Here is a 26,513-nt window from a genome sequence, read left to right on the forward strand (position 1 = left end):
GCCATATTAAACCCCTCTCCATCAATTTCTCAGGAATCCTGAAGAATCGTCTGGGACGCCCTCCTGCTCTGCAGGGCCTGTCTGCCATGGGTCGTGCTCCCAGCGAGATGTCTTGGTACAGGACCTCCACATTGGGTCACCGAGGTGTCCCAGCTGCCTCCTACGGTCGTATGTACTCTGGAACTGGCTCACTGTCCCAACCAGCGTCCCGATACTCTTCCCGCGAACAGCTGGATTCGCTTGCGCGACGTCAGCGTTCCCGTGACAACCTCGACCTGTTGCCGAGAAGACGCGAGCTTGGTGCCGAACCCCTGGGTGGGTCCAGAGAGAGGCTGGGCCCGGTTCACAGCATCCATGCCTCCAGGGAGGATCTGGTGGGCAGGGGCGTTATGATGGGTTTAATGGGGGCAGAGGGTTCATTAAGTGGTTCAAGAACTCAGCTTACCACTCTAACAAGGCAACAGGCCTCTCGGGAACACCTCGGGGGGGCTCTTATGAGCAGTCGATCCCGGGAGCAGTTAGAATCTAACGGCGGAGCTCAGCCCTGCAGGGAGTGGCTGAGAACCCTGCCGCCCCGACAGCTCTCACACCCTGAGCCACACCCACCCTCTTCACCCCCTCCACCAATCACAGAGGAACCCCAGGAAACCCTGCCCTCTCGCCGTGGTCGCCTAGACTCCGCCCCCCCATGTAGGTACCCTCCATCTACAGCTGCACCTGGAGCTCCATCCAGTCGCCCACCCTCCAGTGAACACCTGGACATCCTCTCCTCCATACTCGCCTCCTTCAACTCCTCTGTCTTAACCCCGCCCCCTAACCCTGTCTCAGCCTCGGCAGGCCCCTCCCCTTCCCCGCCTCCTCTCTCTGCAACCTCCCAGAGCGTCTCTGAAGTATCACCTGACTCTGAGTAAGTCCAGCCCATGTTTTGTCTCCTTTTGTATTCCTTATTTGTTTCATGTTCATCCTTGGTTCTGGTCAGTTACAAAATGTCAAAGCTGCTCTTTTCCATACAGAAAAATGCAAGGTGATCACCTGCAAATTTTCTGCAGCAACAATAATGATACTTTTTACCTTTTTAATTTTCAATGAAAATTAAATATATTAAATATATAGTTTATAGTGATTTTATATCATTATGTTATGCTTCCATTTTTATATTGTTTACTTTATATAATTTTTCAGTACTTTCGGTCAAATATAATGCAAATATAAACAATAAATAATATATAATAAACAATATAAATATAAATATATATAAAAATATATCTCACCTAGAGCACTAAGTGAGATAAGACTGGTGCCCCTTCAAAAAATGATGTACAGGATGACATTATAGACAATTTTCCTGTTTTATTTTTTTTTTTCTCTTTTTAGAGTTAACAGAAGTGATGGGCAATCTTGATGATTCCTTCACTGTCCCATTATGGACCTCTTCTGATGGGCTGAAGAATCACAGGACATAGCCAACCGGAGCAAGGAGAAATCCGGACTCCTACTTCACCATGGGAAGTGCATTAGACCTGAGAGTGAAGTTTTTGATCAAGGGCTGGAGATATCACCCTCCTGAGAACAGACAGGAAATCAGACCAGACAAGGTGATGATTTCTATGATTTTCATTTAGCCAATCTACAAACCTCAGATTTCAGGCCAACAGCTGAGAAGACTGGTCAAAGACACAGAGAGAGAGAGAGAGAGAGAGAGAGAAATTGTACAGAACATTTTTATACTTTTTGTATCTTTTTCATCAAAGATCAAAGAAGAAAAATCTCTAGTGATGTTTTTGAAGATTGTGTGGATATGTGTTTAAGTGGGTAGGATCGACTAAAACATTTTCAAACCCATTCCAAGCCAAAACAGTCCCTAACATTCCCACTCCAATCTTTCCATTCTGACGTGTTTATGCAACAAGCCACATCCACTGATAGACGGGAGAGAGTCTATGAAGAAAAGGATTGGTCCGCGAAAATGCTCAAATTTATTGGCCCAAACATAGGATTGGTGGGAATCTCCAGAGACAGTGATTGTTATTGTAAAGAATTATGAAACAGAAGATATGTTTGGACCGTAATGATTGTCAATCAGTGGATTGGATGATTTTAGGTTAGTCTAAACACTTTTCAACAAACTCCAACAAACTCATGCTTGTATCAGATGCCAGGTCAGGTTTCTGGAATATTTTTTGGCCAAACTGCTCTGAAATAATATTGAAGCGCGTGTTGAAGTTTGTAGAAGCTGTGTGAAGATTTGTGTAACTAGCCTACAAGCATATAAAAGACTTTGTAGCATAATTAAGACTCTTCTCATATCAAGGTTTATCATAAGTCAAACATTGCTTTAGGAAATGTTACTCAAAGACTCCAAATCAGCTGTTCAGGAGAAAATATTTAATCCACCTTTTAATTATTTTCTAACAAAGAGAGCATATCTAAATATCAGTCATTATTGTCTCTGTGGAGTATTGAATAATCTTAGTGCTTCAGAGGAAGAAACATTGTAAAATTAGCTAAATTCAGTCATTAAGGTAACCTCATCTCAAAATATCAAGGGAAATCATGCTTCATCATATGACTTTATCTCTTCAGTCATTTACAGTATTATGAGTTTTGCCAACAAAAAAAAGTGCCCTATGTCACCCCTTTAATACCTCTTACCTGTCATAAAGTGCTTCAGTACATTTTCTATTCATTGTTTTATATTTTATTTAATACAGCATAACATTTATCTTGTACAGAAATTGAATTAATTTATTTTCTTTATTGATATTTTTTGAATTTCATTTCTCTATCATAATCGTTGCGGAATGTTTCTGGAGAAGAGTGTATGGGAGGTTTTTTTTTTTTTTTCTAAGAGTGACATTTCATCTGTTTCAAATGTTTCATGTGTGAAACTTTTGTACATGTACCGTCTTATTATGCCCCCCTTCTCTTCTGTTGCATTCTGGAAAAGAAATGTCCTCTGTCCATCAGAGAGTGAGATAGAGAGAGTTGTGGAAGACGATGATTGGGTGGGAGAGAGAAAGGGGGAATGTATAATGGCTCAACATGTTCATTGTGGGACATGTTGTATCCCTTTTACTTATGGGGGTTTTCAGAAAAAAAATCTGCTACCAATGGGAGATTAAAGAGAACCGTTGGGCATCAATAAAAGAGTTATTGATACTACGCTTTTGTGTGTTTTATATATATATATATATATATATATATATATATATATATATATATATAGAGAGAGAGAGAGAGAGAGAGAGAGAGAGAGAGAGAGAGAGAGAGAGAGATGCTATTTACATTGTAATGGAAATGGCATCGAATGGTTTGACCCACACACATTAAATTAAAATGCTATACAGTAACATTAGAAATCTCATTTCAGTTCATTTCCTCTTCTCATCAAGCACAAGTATCAGGACTAAATATCTCCTCCCTGCTCAATTCACTGCTCATCGTGTGAGGGTTTTGGGCCACTAGATTGACTTGTTAGATCATTGCACTCCAATTTCTAATTTCCCATTTGGAAAACTTCCATAGCATAAGATTTTCAGTGGTTTTGGTTATATGATATTACTCAGTGCAGTACATGATAACCCCCCCACCCCCCCCTCCTTTTTTTTAAAGAAGAATAAATTCATAAACAGGTCAATGTAATTAAATGTACATTATTATAAAATCTCAAACGCTTGTAAAAAAAAAAAATAGTAAATGAACTTTTATGTTGATAATTTTGCTCATGTAAAACAAATGCTAGTATTGCATAGCACTCTGCAAACTGGACGCTAGAAGGCTTCTTTGTTAACATTAGCATCACCATTTGATTCTTTAGTGAAAGTGAAATGAAGTATGGAGTCCCTTGCTTCCTGTATACTGTACCATATATATTTATATATCATAATCTAAATCTGTCGGATAACTGAGCACCTTTAAAGGGACGGTTCATCCAAAAAATGAAAACTTTGTCATTTACTTCTCCTTATGTCCCTCCAAACATGTATGACTTGGTTTCTTCTGCAGAACACAAAAGAAGATATTTGGAAAAATATTTGAGCTGTTCTCCATACAATGAGAGTCAGTGGGGTTAAAAACAACACACAGTTTAGACCGATATGAGGGTTAGTAAATTATGAATTTTTATTTTCAGATCGCACTGAACTATCGCACTTTTGATTGAATGAAACGCATCAGTGTTGAAAGAGAGTACGAAAGGAAATTAGATTTTTTTTTATCGGCTATTGGAACAAATACAATAAAAGCCTGCTTGAATGAATTCCCCCCTCCATATGATGCACATGGTACATTCCTAAACACCAATTAAGTTTAGTCCACAATAAAAAATATATTGTTTTATAAATAAACAGCATTGCTAGAATAAAACATGACTTTCAAAAAGAAAGCAAACATATCAAAGACATCATAAACATCTGACTTTACGTCTGTAGATGTTCGTTATCCTCACTGTCACTACTGGAAGGTGGATGCTCTGTGCCGATCTTTCGTAGTTTGGCTTGATAATATCTCCTTTTGGCCCGTGCCGCCTTCTCTTTCTGTCTCACTGCTTTCCTCTTCTCCTCCCACACACACTGCTGCAGCAGTAACAGACTTATCGTCTGCTGACGCTCTAGCTCAAACAGTTCCTGTCTACGTGCATCCCATTTTGAGTTTGAGGTATTAGAGTCCATTGGTGGTAATGAATTCTCAACTGCTCCTCCGGCAGGAGCATGTGGCACTGCAGGCTCTCTGTGTGGGGTATCAAAGTTTGCACCACTAGTCCTTGATACCAGCCCTAAGGTGCTTCCTGCATGGGTTGGGTAGATGAGAGATGGAGGGCTGGACCTGGAAGAGACTGAATGTGAGTGGAGAGGAGAGGAGGCAGTGCCAGGAGGAATCCCGGAGTTAACAGGTGGGTGAGTTGGTGAGACCAACACAAGTTCAATGGCTAAATTCTCCTTGCTGTCTACTTCCTGTAAAAAAGGGAAGATTAAGAGCATCGTAAATGCTGTACATTTATGTAATAAGGCTCAAAAAGACATGTTATATTTAGAATATGCATGCATTGTACATGCAGTAAACACTTGAAATGTGCATTGCAACACCAGTGAAATATATATGTGTGAAATACATATATATATATATATATATATATATATATATATATATACAGTATTGTTCAAAATAATAGCAGTACAATGTGACTAACCAGAATAATCAAGGTTTTTCGTATATTTTTTTATTGCTACGTGGCAAACAAGTTACCAGTAGGTTAATTAGATTCTCAGAAAACAAATGAGACCCAGCATTCATGATATGCATGCTCTTAAGGCTGTGCAATTGGGCAATTAGTTGAATTAGTTGAAAGGGGTGTGTTCAAAAAAATAGCAGTGTGCCATTCAATCACTGAGGTCATCAATTTTGTGAAGAAACAGGTGTGAATCAGGTGGCCCCTATTTAAGGATGAAGCCAACACTTGTTGAACATGCATTTGAAAGCTGAGGAAAATGGGTCGTTCAAGACATTGTTCAGAAGAACAGCGTACTTTGATTAAAAAGTTGATTAGAGAGGGGAAAACCTATAAAGAGGTGCAAAAAATGATAGGCTGTTCAGCTAAAATGATCTCCAATGCCTTAAAATGGAGAGCAAAACCAGAGAGACGTGGAAGAAAACGGAAGACAACCATCAAAATGGATAGAAGAATAACCAGAATGGCAAAGGCTCAGCCAATGATCACCTCCAGGATGATCAAAGACAGTCTGGAGTTACCTGTAAGTACTGTGACAGTTAGAAGACGTCTGTGTGAAGCTAATCTATTTTCAAGAATCCTCCGCAAAGTCCCTCTGTTAAAAAAAGGCATGTGCAGAAGAGGTTACAATTTGCCAAAGAACACATCAACTGGCCTAAAGAGAAATGGAGGAACATTTTGTGGACTGATGAGAGTAAAATTGTTATTTTTGGGTCCAAGGGCCACAGGCAGTTTGTGAGACGACCCCCAAACTCTGAATTCAAGCCACAGTACACAGTGAAGACAGTGAAGCATGGAGGTGCAAGCATCATGATATGGGCATGTTTCTCCTACTATGGTGTTGGGCCTATTTATCGCATACCAGGGATCATGGATCAGTTTGCATATGTTAAAATACTTGAAGAGGTCATGTTGCCCTATGCTGAAGAGGACATGCCCTTGAAATGGTTGTTTCAACAAGACAATGACCCAAAACACACTAGTAAACGGGCAAAGTCTTGGTTCCAAACCAACAAAAATTAATGTTATGGAGTGGCCAGCCCAATCTCCAGACCTTAATCCAATTGAGAACTTGTGGGGTGATATCAAAAATGCTGTTTCTGAAGCAAAACCAAGAAATGTGAATGAATTGTGGAATGTTGTTAAAGAATCATGGAGTGGAATAACAGCTGAGAGGTGCCACAAGTTGGTTGACTCCATGCCACACAGATGTCAAGCAGTTTTAAAAAACTGTGGTCATACAACTAAATATTAGTTTAGTGATTCACAGGATTGCTAAATCCCAGAAAAAAAAAATGTTTGTACAAAATAGTTTTGAGTTTGTACAGTCAAAGGTAGACACTGCTATTTTTTTGAACACACCCCTTTCAACTAATTGCCCAATTGCACAGCCTTAAGAGCGTGCATATCATGAATGCTGGGTCTTGTTTGTTTTCTGACAATCTACTGAACCTACTGGTAACTTGTTTGCCACGTAGCAATAAAAAATATACTAAAAACCTTGATTATTCTGGTTAGTCACATTGTACTGCTATTATTTTGAACAATACTGTATATATGTGTGTGTGTGTGTGTGTGTAATTATTTATGTACAGCATATACCAACTTTATAATTAATGGCAAAATTAATTATATGTTTTATGGATGGGAGCTTTCATACATGTGTCTTATGCTCAAAAAGGAAGACTGCACTTATTTGTTTAAAAGTACAGGAAAAACAACACTATTGAGAAATATTATAACAATGTAATTTATTCCTGTGATGCCAAGCTGAATTTTCAGCAGCCATTATTTCAGCCTTCAGTGTCACATGATCCTTTAGAAATATTTTTAATAAAACATTTTTAATATTATCAATGCTAGAAACGGTTGTGTTGGTTAATATATATATTTTTAAATGTCCATACCTCTTTTTAGGATTCTTTGATGAATGAATAAATATTTTAATAACACATTTTCACCAGCATTGCACATTAACCACATTTCCTGTGTTTACTGCATGTAAATTTTTGACCTGCAACACTTTACATTACAACTTAAAGGTGTGAGCAAGAACACTTTCCATGCCATTAGAGAGTTCATCATATTTTTTTAAATCAAATCTGCAACATAAAAGAAAACGTTTAGCTTAAGAGGTACTTTCAAAATCCTTTCAAGGCTGATTTCAGTCTTACATCATTTTGACTGTGGTCAGCATCTTCATGCTCACTCCCATTAGTGCCTGAAAGCCCCATCACTACAAGAAAGAGAAAGACTCAATTAATCTCCTTCCTCGTATAATTACAGAGCTGACAGCTGGGTAGAGTGGTAGTATTTCATCCTGTAATAGAGAAGACATGACTATTAATTACCTGCTCCAGGTGAGCCACCCCTAACTGAGCTGTAGCTGCCATCTCCGTCTACCTCCTCCAGACAGGAGATCAGGTTTGGTACCAGAGCAATCACTTCTCTCTGCACCTGACAAGAACCACACACAAACAAATTGTGTTACTAGAACTTTCCAACATATATAATATAACTGAAACGTAAGAAAGACTTCAATTTACCTGCGTGAGGGCAGACACAGGAAGACCAGCTGCCTGCTGTACCTGTCGCCTCTGCAGTGCTACACGACATTCCACCTTCAGACGTTTCCAAAGTGTCTTCAGGGAGCCGATGCTGCTGGGTGGTCGACTAGGGAACGCCGCATTGAAGGCCTGAGCCAGTGCTGCCCATACAGCGTTCCGGTGCACAGTAGTGTTGGTGTCTTTCCGAAAGTCCTGCACTGTGTCCACCACTGCATGGATTCTTCGAAGCAAGAAAAGCTTCTGCTCCAGAGTGAAGTTTGGCATGCGGTACGTCATGGTGGTCAGCATGAGTGTATTTGTGTGTGACTGGGTAAGAAGGCTTACACTGAGGTAATCAGAAAAAAAATCTGCTACCAATGGGAGATTAAAGTGAGAACCGTTGGGCATCAATAAAAGAGTTATTGATACTACACTTTTGTGTCAGTTTTTGAGTTTTACACTCCAGCATTACAGGAAGATGAGGTTGGTTTGGTCCCGTTGTGTGTAGTACACTTCCAGAGTTTCAGATGTAGTGATATGTTAAAATCTGGACGCAAGTAAAACGCTTCATCATCAGTGTTCAGCGGAAATGCATCTGGGGTCCACCTAATGCGCAAGGGGTCACCTGGCACATGTGGAGTCTGTAATTCAGCAGACAGAGAGCAAAATGAAGGGGATCATTGCTGTTTTACATTTCTTCTTGGAAGAATTTATGAGACATTTCTGTTCTTTTGGGAAAAAGCCTCATGTGCTCCATAAATTGAGTTCTGAGAATCGGTTCTTTTGAATCGTTCATTTTAAGAACCTTTGAATGTGATAAAACAGTTCAGCAATAAGGTTACTCTACAATACATCGTTTTTCCTGTTATTTATTTATTTTGCGTTTACGATTTGTTGATAAAGTCGTTTACTTTAATTTCATTTGTCTCTAATACTGCAGCTAACGTTTTTTTTTGTTTTGTTTTTTTTGCGCTTTTTTGTTTTTTGCATTTGATAAATTAGATTTATTAAAACCAACAGTTTTATTAGTAGTTGATACATCTGTCAAAATACATGGTATTTTGTTGTAACAATTCTGCTATTTAGTTTGCTAAATTATTTAACCAAAATCTTCGGTTGTCTCCAAATGTTTTCACTATCAACCCACCCATCGGTTCTCGACTCATTCAGTTTGTTTCGAGAATGAATCGTTTCCGGATTTGTGAACTAGTTAATGGGAAGTTCGGATAATTTTACCGACTCGGACTTTTGAGTCAAGTTCAGCAAAATGAACGAATCTTTTACGAGTCATTTCGTTCATTTTAACAAAATGTAATTAAAATATTACGTGTTCTATTTTAATTACATTTACCAACACATCTGGTACTTACGCAAACTTTGATCACACTACAAACTATACAAAACTTAAATGCTATAAGACACAGAAAAGATTAATTCATTTTTTACCTGGGCCTCCAGTCTGTGATTAGCTCACCTCATCTCTTTTCTGACAAGTCTTCGGGTTCCAGTCATTTGACAGCCCCATACGCTAAAACCACTGCAGTTTAAGCCGGAAAGAGAATTGATTAGTTCATAGTTCGGGTCTTCGTGTCGAGTCGTTCCTTAATCACGTGACTGACCCATACACTATTTGTGACATTTCATTCACTGTGTTTTTGTTACTGTTTCTTCAGGATCTGTGGTGTTCTATTATTTTATAAATAAATAAAACCCTGTTATAAATAAAATATTGATTAATTTGTATTTTTGACTGTCTATCAGTAAATAAACAATAGGCTTTATAATTATATAATAACCCAAGCCGACAATACAAAGTATTTATACCCTAGTTTTTTTCATTTTTAATCAAATTTTGAGTTTGCTGGTATAATAATTGCTTTTCCTAGGCAAACTTGATATTTTGGTGTAATGTATGTACAAGAAGATTGCTCAAAAAGGACATAATGACATAAATTAAAAGCAAATAACATTTTGAACACTAAAGTTCTATAGTCTAATCTGAAGGGTGAACTCAAAAGACATAAATCATACAACAAGGTCATTTTTGAAGATCAGAATCCACTGTAAAAACAAACAAACAGAAAAAAAAATCTCTACTTTATTAAAATGATTTTGCCATCATATGGACAAAAAATAATAAGTACTATGCACCCATTTGTAAGGAAGGTTGTAAATTAACTACTCTAGCCAACGTTGTCACGTCATGTGACAAAAGAACGAACAACCCAAAGACCCGAAAGATGAAGTAATCAATTATCTTTCCAGTTTAGACTGCATTGGTTTAACGTATGGGGCTGTCATGTGATTAAGGAACGAGTCAAAAACCCAATAGACCCGAACTATGAACTAATTAATTCTCTTTCCGGTTTAGACTGCATTGGTTTTAGCGTATGGGGCTGTCACGTGATTAAGGAACGAGTCAAAACCACGATAGACCCGAACTATGAACTAATCAATTCTCAATCTGGCTTCTTAAAGAATAATAATATAAGGCTAATTTTAGACTTGCTTGATTACTCTAGCTTATGTATAAAGGATTTATTCTTTTCATAGACTTTTATAAAGCCTTATACACTTTGGAGCATGCTTTTATTTTTACGTCATTAAAAACATTTGGTTTGGAGAGTTCTTCTGTAAAGCTATACAAACAATGTATACGAATGCAAACAGTTCTATTAAACTTAAAGGAGGTTCATCTTCTAGATTTGATTTAAAACATGGTGTCAGACAAGGCTGTCCCATTTCCCCTTACTTTTTTTCTTTTTTGTGTTCAGCTAATGGATATTTATGTTAGATCAAGCCACTCAAAAGGTATATCTGTAGCTGGTACAGATACAGTATGATCATATCCCAACTAGCAGATGACACTGCACTATTCTTGAAAAATCATTATCAGGTCCCAATTGTTCTTGAAGTTATAGAGGCCATTTCTAAAGCCTGGCCTTTGTTTAAACATTAATAAACGTGAATTGTTATCTATTAAAGACTTACAACAAATTGCTAATATTCCAGTGAGGGATTCTGTAACATACTTGGGGATTGTTATCACAAAAGATCAGAAATCTAGGTGTAAGATTAATTTTGAATCTATTCTTCAGAAGACTATAAGGCTAAACTGAATCACTGGCTTTTAAGGGATTTATCCCTAAAAGTTAGAGTTTTGTTGATTAAAGCAGAGGGATTGTCAAGATTAGTTTATGCAGCCACTTCACTTAGTGTCTCTAAGGAAATGTGTAAAGATGTTGATACTGCTTTGTTTAATTTTCTGTGGAGAAATAAAACACATTTCATTAGAAAATCTACAATAATGAATACATATGAATCAGGAGGATTGCACTTTCTTAATTTCTGTACTCTAAATAATACCTTTAAAATTACCTGGATCAGACATTTCACTCTAAATCCAAATTCTTTGGGGAATTTTATACCTAATTTAGTTTTTTCAAAATTAGGTGGTCTTAGATTTCTCTTGATTTGCAGTTACAAAATTGATAAAATTCCTTTAAGCTTATCCTGCTTTCATAAACAAATGTTGCTGGCTTGGTCTCTATTATATAAGCATAACTTTTCTCCCCATAGGTACCTTATTTGGAACAATTACAATATATTATATAAAAATAAATCTTTATTTTTTGAAAATTGGTTTTTAGCAGGCATAATAAATGTCAGTCAATAATTTAATCAAGAAAGCATGTTTACTCACTTATTCTGAGTTTTTAGCTGTCCATGGAATTCCAGTAACACCAAAGGAGTTTTCTATTGTCATGGGTGCAATTCCCACTGGAGTTTTGGCATTATTCAGAGCTAATACTCAAAATAATATTACACGCTCCTCTACATTTGATTTATTTGATACTCATATTGGAAAACTTTGTTTTGGCCCTAGAAATATGAATGTTAACAAAACTGTTCGTTCCTTACTTCAAAAAGATATTGTTTCTTCTCCTAACTGTATATTTTATTGGAACAGACATGGAAGGACATTTGGACCTTACCAAACCATTGGTGAACAAAGTCAAAGGGCCCTATTTTGACGATCTGAAACGCAAGTGTCAAAGCGCGAAGCGCAAGTAACTTTGTGGGCGGGTCTCGGCGCTGTTGCTATTTTCCCGGCGGGATAAATGGCTCTTGCGCCCGGCGCAAATCTAAAATGGGTTGGTCTGAAGTAGCTTCATTATTCATAGGTGTGGTTTGGGCGTAACGTGAAATAAACCAATCAGAGCGTCATCCAACATTCCCTTTAAAAGCAGGTGCGCAAGTTCCATTACGGATTGCTATTATTATGGCGTATTTACCAGGCGCACGCCAGGAGCGGTTCACAGCCGAGGAGACTGATGTTCTTGTAAGAGCAGTGAAAGACAGAGAAGTTGTGTTGTATGGGGATGGGAGAATAATTAGCCTGAATAATTTGTGAGCTAGTTTTATGCCTATTTTTTTTCACATCTTCGTGTCACACCACAATGATTTCCGTCATCTCATGTGTTAATATTTTTTTAGTGTAACAATTTATGATTTGCAAAAATAACTGTTCTGTGTAGATTACATGAGCAAAGTGTATGCGCGTTGTGCACGCTATACATTATGGCCAAGCATGCGCCCTTAAAATAGCATAATGAACAACGCGCAACGCGCCACTGACTTTAGACTAGGTTTTTTCTGGTCAGTGGCGCAATTGTGTAATGGAACAGCAAAATAGCACCAGGGATCGTTTGCGCCGGAACACGCCTCCTTTTTTGCGCTGAACCGCCCAGGGAGCGCAAGTTCATTCACTAGTTTAGCGACGTGCTTCTGTGGAGGGAAAAGCGCGCTTTGCGCAGGTGCAAAATAGGAATGACACATGCGTCGGTGTACAAAGTCAATTGCGCTGGGTGCAAGATAGGGCCCAAAGTATCTTTTAAAATTTTACATATAACCCAGTAAATAATTTTCTTGTTAAATTTAAAAATCATATTGATTTGAATTGCTCTTTTTGTAATATGAGTACTGAAACTTTTACTAAAATCCCTTCAAATAAAACATAATAATATTACATTATAAATTTAATTTTTGCGAAATTCCATATTCACAAGTGTAAGTACAGTAAAACCAATCCTTTATTTTTGGTTCTTGAAAAAGAAATTCGAATTTATGTGAAGACGATATCTTATTCACATAATAAGAAAGCAATTAAGACAGTTTCCATTTGTAAATACTTTAATATATTTATGTAAAGTTGCCCACCCCCCGGCTGTGTATTTTGAATGCTTATATTTTTTCTTTATATTCTGTTTGTGTTTTATGTTTTCATGTGTATTATTGTTGCTGTAACTGTACTTTGACTTTGTTTTTTGAAGTTTAATAAAAAAAAAGAAGAAAGAACTAATCAATTCTCAAGACTGTAGCGACTGATAGAATATTGCGCATGCGCAACTGAACAAATCACCCCTCGAGACGACTCATTCTTCCCGAGTCACATTAAAGATTCGTTCAAAATGAACAATTCGTTCAAGAACGACACATCAACCGGTTCATTGCAGAGCGGTGAGACTCGACAATTCGTTCAGGAATGGCATCGCTATTAAATGCAAGACTGAACAAAGAGGAAACAAGTCTTCAAATCACCGATTCGCCAAATAATTCAGGTGCAGGTGGAACAGGCTGCATTCTGTTATTATTACTTTTATTAAGGATCCGCTGGTCTCGTTAGCCACAGCGCTAAACCCGAGCATCGCACTACAGAATTGAACCTGAGCTGCGATTTAAGACTACAGCTAGAACTCACTGTTCTTAATAAATCTCTAATGCCTTTACACAACTCCTTATGACAAACTGATATTATATTATTTAGACTGACCCTACTTACATGCAATCATCGGTCAGACGATTTTATCCCGAAAATATTACTACACTTTGTCCCCACCCCCTGGGTTTCTTTTACTGTCTATGGGTTTAAAGCTGCGTAGGGAACTTTTGAGGCTCTAGCGGTTAATAAACAGAACTGCTTGCGTCTTGCGGAAGAACATCGTAGCTGGAACTACTTCTCTCTGTTTATGTCTATGAAGAATCACAAAGGTACTGGGTTACTCCGCCGCAGTACCCCCGAAGCAATCTAAAATAGTCCGAATATAAACACTTATTATAGGTGCACCCTAGTGATTCAGGGCAAGCTAAAAACACGGTTTGGAAAATGGATTCATGGTGTACTCATATATTTTTCTACATTTTGAACACAAACAACGTTACGGACCGCAGCTCTGATTGGTTGATTTCTTACCTGGAGCGGTCTGTAACTGCAAATGGCAATAGGACCACTGGGAGGATCCAGAGGAGCTTGATTTTTTTCACAGATTATCTGTCTCATATTCTACTGTCAGGACATAATGACAGGTTTAACAAATATGTAAAAAATATATATTTACAAAAGTTACCTACTGCAGCTTTAAGCGGTCCGTAAGAAATTTAAACAACAGACTGGAGACACATGCGCAAAATGCCGCTCTGGACGTAAGAAAGGCAGTTCACTGGTTTGTGTATTGCATATGATTTTTATACCATTCTCATGAGATCCACCCACGCATCAGGCAAAATGCACAAATCTACGCGTTTTAACCATACACTGTAAAAAAATATGGACGTAGTGTCCGTGACGTCACCCATAGACTCCTCAATAGCGGTTTTGAAGCCTAAAGTGTGCAGAGCGGGCCGTCGCCATCTTGGAAGCGCGTCACCGCGCGACTCTCCCGGATAATCGAAAATGGGCAAAAAGGCGGGAGCTGATTGCTGAAGCCACGCCCACCTAGCACGACTGCATTGTCAGCAGCGGCAATCCACCTGTCACTCAAGTGGCCACGCCCTTAATTATGCAGAACTTTAAGGCTTAATATAATTTAAACGGATAAAAAAGGGGGGTTATAAAAAAATGCACCCCCCTCACAGTTGTCATGAAGGGCAAAATTAGCAATATAGACCAAAATCATCTTTTGAACCAGGCTGTAAACGTTTTTTTCTGCTGTAAAGTTGGGCATTTTAACATGGGGAGTCTATGGGACTGACTCTCTTCTGCAGCCAGCCTCAAGCGGCCAGTCGATGAATTGCAGTTTTAGTCACTTCCTTCCTACTTGGGAGAGAGAGCGGGAGGTTGCCGCTCGGTTTTAACAGAAGCGCAGGACTCGTTTCATCCGATCGAGCGTGGTGCAGTCTGTGCAGCGCAATTGGACACCGAGCGATGTCGACGAGGAAGCGAGCATACATTAAGGAGCAAAACACATGCAGGAACTGGAATGAAAGAAAATACATCACTTTTCCGTTTCATCTCTTCGTAAAATAAAGACACGATCTCTACAGGGGACGGGGAAGTCAAAGTGTACTTGATAGGGTTGTTGTTACGATGAGAAAGTTGCAGAATCAGACGGATTATCCATTCTAGAAAATTAATTGTATGGTAGCTGTGTCCTGTTGACAGATGACTTATTTTAATAAATGGGTAGATCCTGACATTGGAGCATTTTTATTGTCTCAAAAAATGTATTAATCAACTGTCATGTTCCAAAACAGAACAACCAGTTTAAAATGAATTTTCCAACAGGGTGAGGTTAGTATTGAGCTAAATGAGTCAAAGGTGTTTGTTTACATGAAAACCTATTTAATAATCCACACAGGGAATGTTTTTCTTTAGGTCAACTTTAGGTCATTTTTTAAAAAAAGTTAATATTAAAGTTATTTAATCCTACGTTCATGTCCATGGTTCTCTGATGTTAGGTAAGTCAAATGACATGCAGATAAACATAAAAAAAATTTAGTCAAGGTTTTGCTATATATATATATAAATTCCCCACACTACATCACAAAATATTTTAATACAATATTATATTTCATAAAAATGTAATTATCATTTATCGTTTTTTTTTTCTAGTTTATGATGTATTTTCATCCCACAGAAATAAGAATGTTTCATGTTTGCATGGAATTAGATATATTTATTTATTAATTTGAATGTTGTGCACTGCTAATAGAGATTAAAAGTTAAAAGTGGACACAACTACTTTCCATGTGAAAAACAATCCTGGAAAGTGTCAGAATATTTAATGGGATATATTGTCTTTTTTTCTTATTGTTGCAGAAGAATTGAAAGGAAAAAAAGAAAATAATTAGGAGAAGAAGAATGCAGTGGACTGAAAAGATATTTTCTCATAGATATTATTATACCATGTCACATTAAAATAGCAAGCTTTATTTTGTTCTCCTGCTGTTTGAAAACAGAAAATGAAAGAAAATATACGTCAGATTTTCAAATGTAAGTGGACCTGTGAAGAACTATAGTTTGGATTATCTTCTTCTGTGTTATTCTTTGTGTTTAGGAAATGCACGTCTCTAATCCATAATTGTATTAGTGATTTTATCTCTACAAACATATTCATATTCATAACATATTAATTTGATAAATTCTTTCCTGTAAATTGTGTCATTTTATAGATGAGGGAACATTCCTCTCTGTGTACAGTCTTCAGGCATCTACTAAAGAATGTACATCTCTAAATGTTCTCCATAATTACTGTATCCATGGTATACGACCTAGTAGAAAACGTCTGTTTGGAGAGAGACAATCCAGCGATGTAATCTCATCTGAAAGGAGTTTGGCTTGTCAGCTTCAGTACTGGAGGACAATGTCTAAAGCAAATTGGTCCTCTCTTGGAACTTCAAGACTGGACATTCATTTGCTGAAAGGACAACCACACCTAATGTTAGGCATATCCTTGGCTCACAATTTTGTGCTGCTCCTTGATGCAGAAATTTTCTCTCCTTCTACTCCTGCATAGAGACCTGTTGTCATGGTCCTGCCATCATGTCCTGACTTTTCTCTAGTCTAGAGGCAGGATCATGACAGACCCGTGTTTTGTGTACAAGCACATGGCCTTGTCTTTGGGCCATGTGCTTGTGTTGTCTCGTTCCCTTGCCCCGCCCCCCTTGTTATCCTAGTCTTGTCGTGATTGTCCTATCTGTGCCACCTGTCGTGTCTTGATTAGTTCCCCTATTTAGATCTCCTAGTGTGCTCTGTCTTTTGTCGGTTCATTGTTTCCTCAAACTGTTCTACTTATGTGTTCCTACCTGTCAGCCTCCTGAGATATCGTGTCCTTGTAACCCCTCAAAGAAGTCGTTGTACTATCGTGAGTGTTTGTTAGTAGTTAGTGTTCAGAGTCTTTGTTTTCCTTGTTTATTGTGTTTTGTAGAGTTATTTAGTGTCTACCCTAGTCCTTGTTTTCCCCCTCGTGGGTTTTGTTTTCCCCTTTTGCCTAATAAATCCTATGTTCAGTAAATCCTGTCTGCACTTGAGTTCCTCCCTACCCCTCCTCATAACACCTGTCTTCTCTACTCAGAACTTATGATCGGTCCAAATTGGGACCCTTTAGTGTTGGTAAGTGGGACTGTTTTCAATCAGCTTGTGATGGCCAGTCCCAGGTAGAGAGACACCTGGTGGGCCACAGTGGAGTCATTTTCAGCCTTTGCTACCTCCCAGAATTCTCGGTGGCTGGCTTCTGCCTCAGATGACTGCAGTGTTCGTTTGTGGAGCGTCGGCACGTTGGGTGGAGATGCAGGCTGTGGAGAGGAATCCCCAACTTGTATTCAGGTGCTTTATGGGCACCAGGCACGTGTCTTCTGTGTCAGGCTTGCACCAAACCTTGTATTCAGTGCAGGAGAAGATGGAGCATGTCTGCTCTGGGAATGGGGAGGTGAAGGAAAGGTTGGGCATACATTTAGAGGGCATAGGTCAGGTGAAGTGAGGGCTCTGGCTGTCAGCAAAGGAAGAATAGGCTGTAAGGAGGGATGGATGGCTACTGGTGGAGCAGATGGTTGGGTAAGAGTATGGAGAGTAGCAAAGGAGAAGAAAGACAATAAGGAAACTCAGGCAGAGGCTCAGCTGGATCTGGGGTTTAAAGGGCAGGGTTGTCCCAAAGTGGTCCGATTAATGGGTGAAGGTGATCCAAATAGTGTTCTGGTCTGTACTGATCAAGGAGAGGTGTGCCTTAGTCAGGTGACACCTGGGATGTCATTTGGCAAGGGAGAGCAGAATACCAGTCTTATTGTGTGAAATCACAAGCATCCAAGTCCAGAATTAAGATTGCATTGTGTGGGTGTGTGCAGTGGGTAATCTGAATGGAGGTGTCCAGGTGTTTCTTGTATGGCAGCCATGTGTTGGAGACTTGCTAAGAGCTGGTGAGGGTAAAGTTCACTCTGTACTTTGGGTCAAGGGACAGTTTGAAGGGTCCTGGAGTTGGTGTCTTTTTGCATCGGGCTCTGAGGGACTGGTTTGTCGATGGACAATAAAAGTGATAGAGGATGAATCGGGCCTCCATATGAAAGAGGAAACTCTTCTTCCATTCCTGCTGCCTCCATGTGCCTGTCTTCCTTGAGAACCCTTTATGGAGTCCATGGAAAGCAAGGTGTGACTTCTGTGTGTGAATATCAAGATTTATTTTACAGTACAGGTCGAGATGGATCTGTAAGAATACTTACTGTTGAAGAAAATAGTCTGAAGGTGCGTAGAGTTCAACGGGCCTGCAAAGGCATGGAGTGGATAGAGAAAGTTCTGTTTTTCGGCTCGGATGAACTAGAGGTACAGGGAAAGTTGCTGAATGGGAGAATTGAGAAGAGGAAGATCGATCAGGAGAGTGCAATCGTTGCCGACACTTGGTTTGTAATGTTTGGCTTCCACTCGGTCCACTTTGTTATATGGGACCCTCACAGACAAGAGAAGCTTTTATCAGTTGCCTGTGGAGGTGGCCATCGATCCTGGGCCTGCAAACACCCAATAAACATTGACACAGATCCTCAAGCATGGAGCGGTCTTTGCATCACATTCATTAGCATCAAATGAAAACACTGTGAATGTACAAACCCTGAAAAAGGGGCTACATGGACGAGGCATCAGCTGTGTTTGCCACCTTGGTAGTCTGACAAAGACTGGACAGTTGTTGGATGCTCCTGATGCGTTGGGATGAGCAACGCATCAAAAGACTAGTATAAATACCTCCCAAAAAGACTAGTATAAATACCCACTTTGCAGCATTTCCTTCATCTGTACATAAATGGTCTCTTCCTTCTAGGAGCTGTTGGCTATGGGTCTGTGCAACTCAATTGGTGGGATGTTCCAATGCTTTCCAGTAAGCGGATTCATGTCTTGCAGCACAGAGTACAGGCTGACAAATTCAAGTTTGAACACCTGCTATTTCTGGTTAATAAAACAACCTCATGTTACAGTTACACAAACATGCACAACATTTGGAACAAGGATCACAATCCACCCCCTGTTTCCATGTTAATTACATAACCTGGGAGGAATGCATTGAATGTTTTTACAGAAAATAGTTATACTGTTATATCCTGTACAATACAGTTGAAGTACATGTATATACTGAAATTCAAAAAGCTAATGAGATATATATATAAATAAAAGGTCCCAATACCACCTTCAATAACAAAGTATTTCTTATATGGATATAGCATAATAAGGTGGTTTTCTAAAGTGTATTTGTGTGCTTCAGACAGTTTAACTGTCATTATTTCTGCAAGGGGGTTTTGAAGTTAAAGTTAAATGTGTGCCTAAACTTTGGAAAACAGACCGCTTGGACCTGGTAAGGGAAACCAGTCCATTTATCCTTACATAACTGACCCATGTACAGCATGCTGCGGAATCCTGTTCCATGTAGGCCTCTCATCCAGGGTGTTTCCTGTGTGTGTTTCCCACTGAGACTGCAGGTAGTGTGGGCAGTGACACTGCTCAGTGCCCTGGTGTTAACTCTGGACCTGGTACTTGATATTTCAATTGTTTTCTCTCTTTTTACCATTGTGTTCAGAACACAGCAGTGAGTCATCTGTATTGTCTGATATTTATCTCCCTCTATTTCTCTTTCGAGTATTCATCTTTCTCATACTAACTCTTATTCTTCCTCTTTCTCTTTCTAAATTTCTCAGGCCCAGACCTTCTGTTGTCAGGCATATTGCTGGCACAGACTGTTACAGCGATCTGGAGAAATACTCAAGGGTAATATTTGCACACAATCCAGCCAGAAGTTGCACACAATCCAGCCAGAAGCTGTTTTAAAATGTGGTTAACCATCTTAAGCAGTTTCTCAGCTTAAACAATGTGATCTGTCAGTCCTAAAAGCTGTTTTTTTTCTTCAGATGAGCAACTACATAAACCAGCTAATGACCATAAATTACCAACATACTACCAGTCAAAAGTTTGAAATAATTAATCATTTTTCAGCATTTGTGTGTGTGTGTTCATGTTTTAAAGTCATTTATGGTCACCAAGGCTGCATTTGTTTGATAAGAAATATAGATATTATGAAATATTATTACAATTTTAAATAATTGTTTCCTATTTGCATATATTTTGAAATGTACTTCCTGTAATGGCAATGCTGAATTTATTAATATATTTATTAATATGAATTTTATATAACAATTATATATTTTATAAATAATTTTATTACTTATTAATATTACATGTATATTAGAAATATTCCTCTTAGTGCATACCTATAATATAAATATAAATCCCTGAATTTTGTGTTGGTGCAGGCACCCCAAGTCCCTGGAGTGACTGTGTTTGTCTGTTGTAATCCACTTCAATATGCTAATGCAGACCAGACCTTTACATCAATATTTATCACAGCTCCCTGCTTTCCATTCACTGAGTTACATTTTATTTTATTTTTGTATATGCAGGCAGTTAGTAAGGACATTAATGAGAATCCTGAAGTAAGTCCTCCAGGCCAGCAGGTGGTTCAGAGATATTCTGGAGCTCAGTAGAGTCTCCATCAAGGACTCAGTGGCCATGGGCTTATTAAAATCATGACCATGACCATGAAAACACCACCACCCACACCATTATAACAATTTATGCATGTTCACTGTATTCATTTGATTCTTTAGTTTTGATAGTTATATTTCAAACATCATATGATTCAGCTGGATACAAAGGTATAATTAATATTTGATTCAATTCAATTCAAGGTTATTTGTATTGGGCTTTACGACACAATGTTTTTGTAACATGAGAAATATGTTTTTTAAAAGACAAGTTGCTGTCTAATATAACACCCACATTACATCCGTCTAGTTGCAAATTGCCATCTACGAGTTTCTGTGTACTGTTTTTTGGTCCAATAAATAATATCTCTGTCTTATCTGAATTGAATAGGAGAAGATTATTGGTCATCAAATCTTTGAGATACATTTCTGTTGTTTTCTATGTACTTTTGAAACAGCCTGTCATCACCCATGGTTAAACCTGAATTAAGGCAAGGCAAGGCCAGGCAAGTTTATTTATATAGCACATGTCATACACAATGGTAATTCAAAGTGCTTACATAAAAGAAAGATCATGAAATCATGAAGAAATATAATTTCAAAAATAAAACAAGCAATATAAAAACTTTGAAAATGATTTTAAAAACGTATTTTAAATTAATTTAAAAATATAAAATGATTTGACATAAAATACAGTGAATATGTAAAATACAGTGCAATCAATCCAGACATCGCACAGTGCTCATTCAATAAATGCACAGCTAAACAGATGAGTTTTGAGTCTATATTTAAATGTGACTAGTGTTTTAGCACAACTGATCTCTTCTGGAAGCTGATTCCAACTGCGGGATGCATAGTAACTAAAAGCAGACTCCCCTTGTTTTGTGTGAACACTTGGTATTTCTAACTGACTCGATCCTAATGATCTGAGTCTGTTAGGTTTATATTCAGTGAACATATCTGCAATATATATTGCAATATATTGTTTGTTGAGCCTCTTGTCTAAAGACAATTTTCTACCCCTGTGGGGATAGACAATAAAGCTTTTTTGAATTTGAATTTTGAATTGAATATTTCGGTCCTAGGTCACTGAGTGATTTATAAACAAGTAAAAGTACTTTAAAATAAATCCTAAATGTAACTGTAAATGTTACCTGAGGACTGGTGTGATATGCTCAGATTTTCTGGTTCTAGTCAGAATCCTGGCAGCAGCATTCTGGATGAGCTGCAGCTGTCTAATGGTCTTCTTGTGAAGGCCTGTGAGGAGACCATTACTAGTAATAGTCCACCCTGGTGGTGATAAAGGCATGAACAAGTTTCTCCAAGTCTTGGCTGGAAACAAAACATCTAATTCTTTGCAATGTTTTTTAAATGATAGTATGCTGATTTAGTTACTGCTTTAACATGACTACTCAAACTCAGATCGGTCTCCAGAATCACACCAAGATTCCTGACTTGATTTTTAGTTGTCTGACCCCTAGAGTCTAGGTATGCATTCACCTTAAAAACTTCATCTTTGTTTCCAAATGCAATGACTTCAGTTTTTTCCTTGTTTAACTGAAATAAGTTATGGCACATCCAACTATTAATTTCATCAATGCATTGGCAGAGGGAGTCAATGGGGCTGTAGTCATTTGGAGATAACTAAGTAAATCTGGGTATCATCAGCATAGCTGTGATAGGCAATTTAGTTCTTTCTCATTATTTGACTTAGTGGGAGCATATACAGGCTAAACAAGAGTGGTACAAGAACTGAGCCTTGTGGGCCTCCTTATTTCATGGATGTCCACTTTGACTTATGCTCTCCTAGACTCACATAATAACCTCCTAAGTATGATCTGAACCATTTGAGCACCATCCCAGAAAGCCCGACCCAGTTTTCTAGTCTCTCTAGTAGTATGTTATGATCCACAGTGTCAAACGCAGCACTGAGATCTAGCAATACCAGCACCAATATTTTACCAGAGTAAGAATTTAAGTGAATATAATTTACCGCTTCTAAGAGATCTGCTTCTAAACAGTTAAACACACTTTTGAAAAAAGATGTGGGAATTGAGTCAAGATAGCAGGTTGATTTTAGGTGCTGCGCTATTTCTTCCAAAATTTTGCTATCAATTTCTTCAAAAATAGACATAGTATCTTTTTGATATTGCGGATGAATCTGACTTCTGCATTACTTGAGCAAGTGTTAATTGCCTTCCTGATATTGATGATCTTCTCAGAGAACAGTGAAGTAAACTCATAAAATTTGCTGTCTGATAGCATTTCACAGGGAATCTGACTTGGGGCGTTTGTCAGTCTCTCAACAGTGGCAAAAAGAGTACGAGTGTTGTTTAAGTTACTGTTTATAAGATTTTATAAGAAAATTTGTCTAGCTGTGGCTAGTTTCATATTAAAAGCATGAAGGATGTCTTTATAGATGCTATAGTGAATTTCATGTTGCTGTCTAATATAACACCCACATTACATCCGTCTAGTTGCAAATTGCCATCTACGAGTTTCTGTGTACTGTTTTTTGGTCCAATAAATAATATCTCTGTCTTATCTGAATTGAATAGGAGAAGATTATTGGTCATCAAATCTTTGAGATACATTTCTGTTGTTTTCTATGTACTTTTGAAACAGCCTGTCATCACCCATGGTTAAACCTGAATTAAGGCAAGGCAAGGCCAGGCAAGTTTATTTATATAGCACATGTCATACACAATGGTAATTCAAAGTGCTTACATAAAAGAAAGATCATGAAATCATGAAGAAATATAATTTCAAAAATAAAACAAGCAATATAAAAACTTTGAAAATGATTTTAAAAACGTATTTTAAATTAATTTAAAAATATAAAATGATTTGACATAAAATACAGTGAATATGTAAAATACTGTGCAATCAATCCAGACATCGCACAGTGCTCATTCAATAAATGCACAGCTAAACAGATGAGTTTTGAGTCTATATTTAAATGTGACTAGTGTTTTAGCACAACTGATCTCTTCTGGAAGCTGATTCCAACTGCGGGATGCATAGTAACTAAAAGCAGACTCCCCTTGTTTTGTGTGAACACTTGGTATTTCTAACTGACTCGATCCTAATGATCTGAGTCTGTTAGGTTTATATTCAGTGAACATATCTGCAATATATATTGCAATATATTGTTTGTTGAGCCTCTTGTCTAAAGACAATTTTCTACCCCTGTGGGGATAGACAATAAAGCTTTTTTGAATTTGAATTTTGAATTGAATATTTCGGTCCTAGGTCACTGAGTGATTTATAAACAAGTAAAAGTACTTTAAAATAAATCCTAAATGTAACTGTAAATGTTACCTGAGGACTGGTGTGATATGCTCAGATTTTCTGGTTCTAGTCAGAATCCTGGCAGCAGCATTCTGGATGAGCTGCAGCTGTCTAATGGTCTTCTTGTGAAGGCCTGTGAGGAGACCATTACTAGTAATAGTCCACCCTGGTGGTGATAAAGGCATGAACAAGTTTCTCCAAGTCTTGGCTGGAAACAAAACATCTAATTCTTTGCAATGTTTTTTAAATGATAGTATGCTGATTTAGTTACTGCTTTAACATGACTACTCAAACTCAGATCGGTCTCCAGAATCACACCAAGATTCCTGACTTGATTTTTAGTTGTCTGACCCCTAGAGTCTAGGTATGCATTCACCTTAAAAACTTCATCTTTGTTTCCAAATGCAATGACTTCAGTTTTTTCCTTGTTTAACTGAAATAAGTTATGGCACATCCAACTATTAATTTCATCAATGCATTGGCAGAGGGAGTCAATGGGGCTGTAGTCATTTGGAGATAACTAAGTAAATCTGGGTATCATCAGCATAGCTGTGATAGGCAATTTAGTTCTTTCTCATTATTTGACTTAGTGGGAGCATATACAGGCTAAACAAGAGTGGTACAAGAACTGAGCCTTGTGGGCCTCCTTATTTCATGGATGTCCACTTTGACTTATGCTCTCCTAGACTCACATAATAACCTCCTAAGTATGATCTGAACCATTTGAGCACCATCCCAGAAAGCCCGACCCAGTTTTCTAGTCTCTCTAGTAGTATGTTATGATCCACAGTGTCAAACGCAGCACTGAGATCTAGCAATACCAGCACCAATATTTTACCAGAGTAAGAATTTAAGTGAATATAATTTACCGCTCCTAAGAGATCTGCTTCTAAACAGTTAAACACACTTTTGAAAAAAGATGTGGGAATTGAGTCAAGATAGCAGGTTGATTTTAGGTGCTGCGCTATTTCTTCCAAAATTTTGCTATCAATTTCTTCAAAAATAGACATAGTATCTTTTTGATATTGCGGATGAATCTGACTTCTGCATTACTTGAGCAAGTGTTAATTGCCTTCCTGATATTGATGATCTTCTCAGAGAACAGTGAAGTAAACTCATAAAATTTGCTGTCTGATAGCATTTCACAGGGAATCTGACTTGGGGCGTTTGTCAGTCTCTCAACAGTGGCAAAAAGAGTACGAGTGTTGTTTAAGTTACTGTTTATAAGATTTTATAAGAAAATTTGTCTAGCTGTGGCTAGTTTCATATTAAAAGCATGAAGGATGTCTTTATAGATGCTATAGTGAATTTCATGTTTCGTCTTCCGCCACATCCGCTCAGCTTTTTTTTTTTTTTGCATTTTCTCTTCTGAACTGCTGTTGATCTTCTCCAAACTGATTTCTGTTTGCTAATTTTCTATTTATTGGAGCAATACCATCAATAAAATTCTTTACTTTTGAGTTAAAGGAATCAAGGAGAATATCAACAGAGTCTGCAGAAATGCTTGGTGTTAGAGATATAGCCTCCATAAACAGCACACTAGTGTTGTCAGTAATGGATCTCTTTCTGACAGAGACAGATCTAGATTCAGTGGTAATCAATATATCAAAGAAAATACAGAAGTGATCAGATAGTGCTACGTCCTTAATAACAATGGATGAAATATTAAGACCCCTACTAATGATTAAACCTAGAGTGTGTCCACCTTTGTGTGTGGGTCCATGCACATGCTGAATCAGGTCAAAAGTGTTTAGAACCATTATCATTTATTTTGTAGTTTTGTTTTCTGCATTATCTATGTGAATATTAAAATCCCCTGCAATAACAAAACAGTCAAATTTCTGTGACCACTTCAACAAAGGCTGTAGAGTATTTTGGAGGCCTGTAAATAATAATTAACAGAATGCGTGGAGCACCTTTCAGCACAATTCCTAGATATTCAAAAGACAATTACTGACACTTGCTTGCATTTATAAACATCTTTAAATAGAGCAGCTACATCTCAACCTCTCCTATCAGTCCTGCAGACACTCATGAAAGTAAAGTTAAGAGGGGATGCTTCCTTGAGGACTGTTGCACTGCAGCTGTCTTCTAGCCATGTTTCGTTTGGAAATATAAAATCCACATTGTTTATAGTTATAAAGTCATTGATTAAAAATTATTTATTGTTTAGTGAGTGAATTTTTAAAAATGCTAACTTGATGGCAGTGATTTGTGTCTTTATGTGTGGGCCACAGTGTGTCTGAATGTTTGGGTGTTGTAATTTCATTTACTGAGCGTGTAACATGACTGTGCGGTAAGTGAGACCTAGTTATAAATAGTATTTATGAAGTATCTAATATGTGTTATGTCTGCAGTTTGTTGTAGTGCTATTGAACTGTATACTTAACTATGATTTTTTAGATTTTAATGTAAACTTTAATTGGCCACAACACAGTCTTTGACCTTTAGCAAAATGTTTTAGTAATGAACATTGTTCAAGATGAAAAAAAAAACCAAGTGATTAACATTTAGTCAATGAAAAACTATTCCCATCTTTCTTGATTTTTTTTTCTCTAGTGTGTTCTAAAGCCTCAGTCAGAACACATTACATTTAATTTGGTTCATTTGTATTTGCGTTTGTAAATAACTTGGATAATTTGGCACTGAAAAAAGTG

At 37.8% G+C, this 26,513-nt stretch overlaps 2 protein-coding genes and 1 pseudogene across 3 annotated transcripts in view; 2 read left to right on the plus strand and 1 right to left on the minus strand.

The window, feature by feature from the left end:
• The window catches only part of LOC113093957 (cadherin EGF LAG seven-pass G-type receptor 3), a 40,071-nt gene extending 36,922 nt beyond the window's left edge, over positions 1–3,149 (plus strand). For both annotated transcript variants that reach the window (XM_026259571.1, XM_026259572.1), the window contains exons 35-36: positions 34–907; positions 1,375–3,149. In XM_026259571.1, coding sequence (XP_026115356.1) covers positions 34–907; positions 1,375–1,402 — 902 coding nt within the window. In that variant the 3' untranslated portion in view covers positions 1,403–3,149. The remainder of the gene's footprint in view (positions 1–33; positions 908–1,374) is intronic.
• A 955-nt stretch (positions 3,150–4,104) lies between these two features.
• LOC113093971 (uncharacterized) lies at positions 4,105–8,123 on the minus strand. The gene is made up of 4 exons (XM_026259595.1): positions 7,774–8,123; positions 7,579–7,684; positions 7,402–7,463; positions 4,105–4,952 (listed from the first exon to the last, which is right to left on the minus strand). The coding sequence occupies exons 1-4, from the start codon at positions 8,080–8,082 to the stop codon at positions 4,419–4,421; spliced, it is 1,011 nt and encodes a 336-aa protein (XP_026115380.1). The 5' UTR covers positions 8,083–8,123; the 3' UTR covers positions 4,105–4,418.
• An 8,188-nt stretch (positions 8,124–16,311) lies between these two features.
• LOC113093929 (WD repeat-containing protein 6-like) lies at positions 16,312–20,565 on the plus strand (annotated as a pseudogene).
• The last annotated feature ends 5,948 nt before the right edge of the window (positions 20,566–26,513 follow it).

Source organism: Carassius auratus, unplaced genomic scaffold, assembly GCF_003368295.1.
Source record: "Carassius auratus strain Wakin unplaced genomic scaffold, ASM336829v1 scaf_tig00215205, whole genome shotgun sequence".
Lineage (NCBI taxonomy): Eukaryota > Metazoa > Chordata > Actinopteri > Cypriniformes > Cyprinidae > Carassius > Carassius auratus.

Coding starts and splice junctions, on each gene's coding strand:
- LOC113093971 (XM_026259595.1), bottom strand. CDS start 8,082: ATGCTGACCACCATGACGTACCGCATGCCAAACTTCACTCTGGAGCAG. Junction 7,685..7,773: donor CTGTGTCTGCCCTCACGCAG/GTAAATTGAAGT, acceptor GGTTCTTGTCAG/GTGCAGAGAGAAGTGATTGC. Junction 7,464..7,578: donor GGGTGGCTCACCTGGAGCAG/GTAATTAATAGT, acceptor TCTTTCTTGTAG/TGATGGGGCTTTCAGGCACT.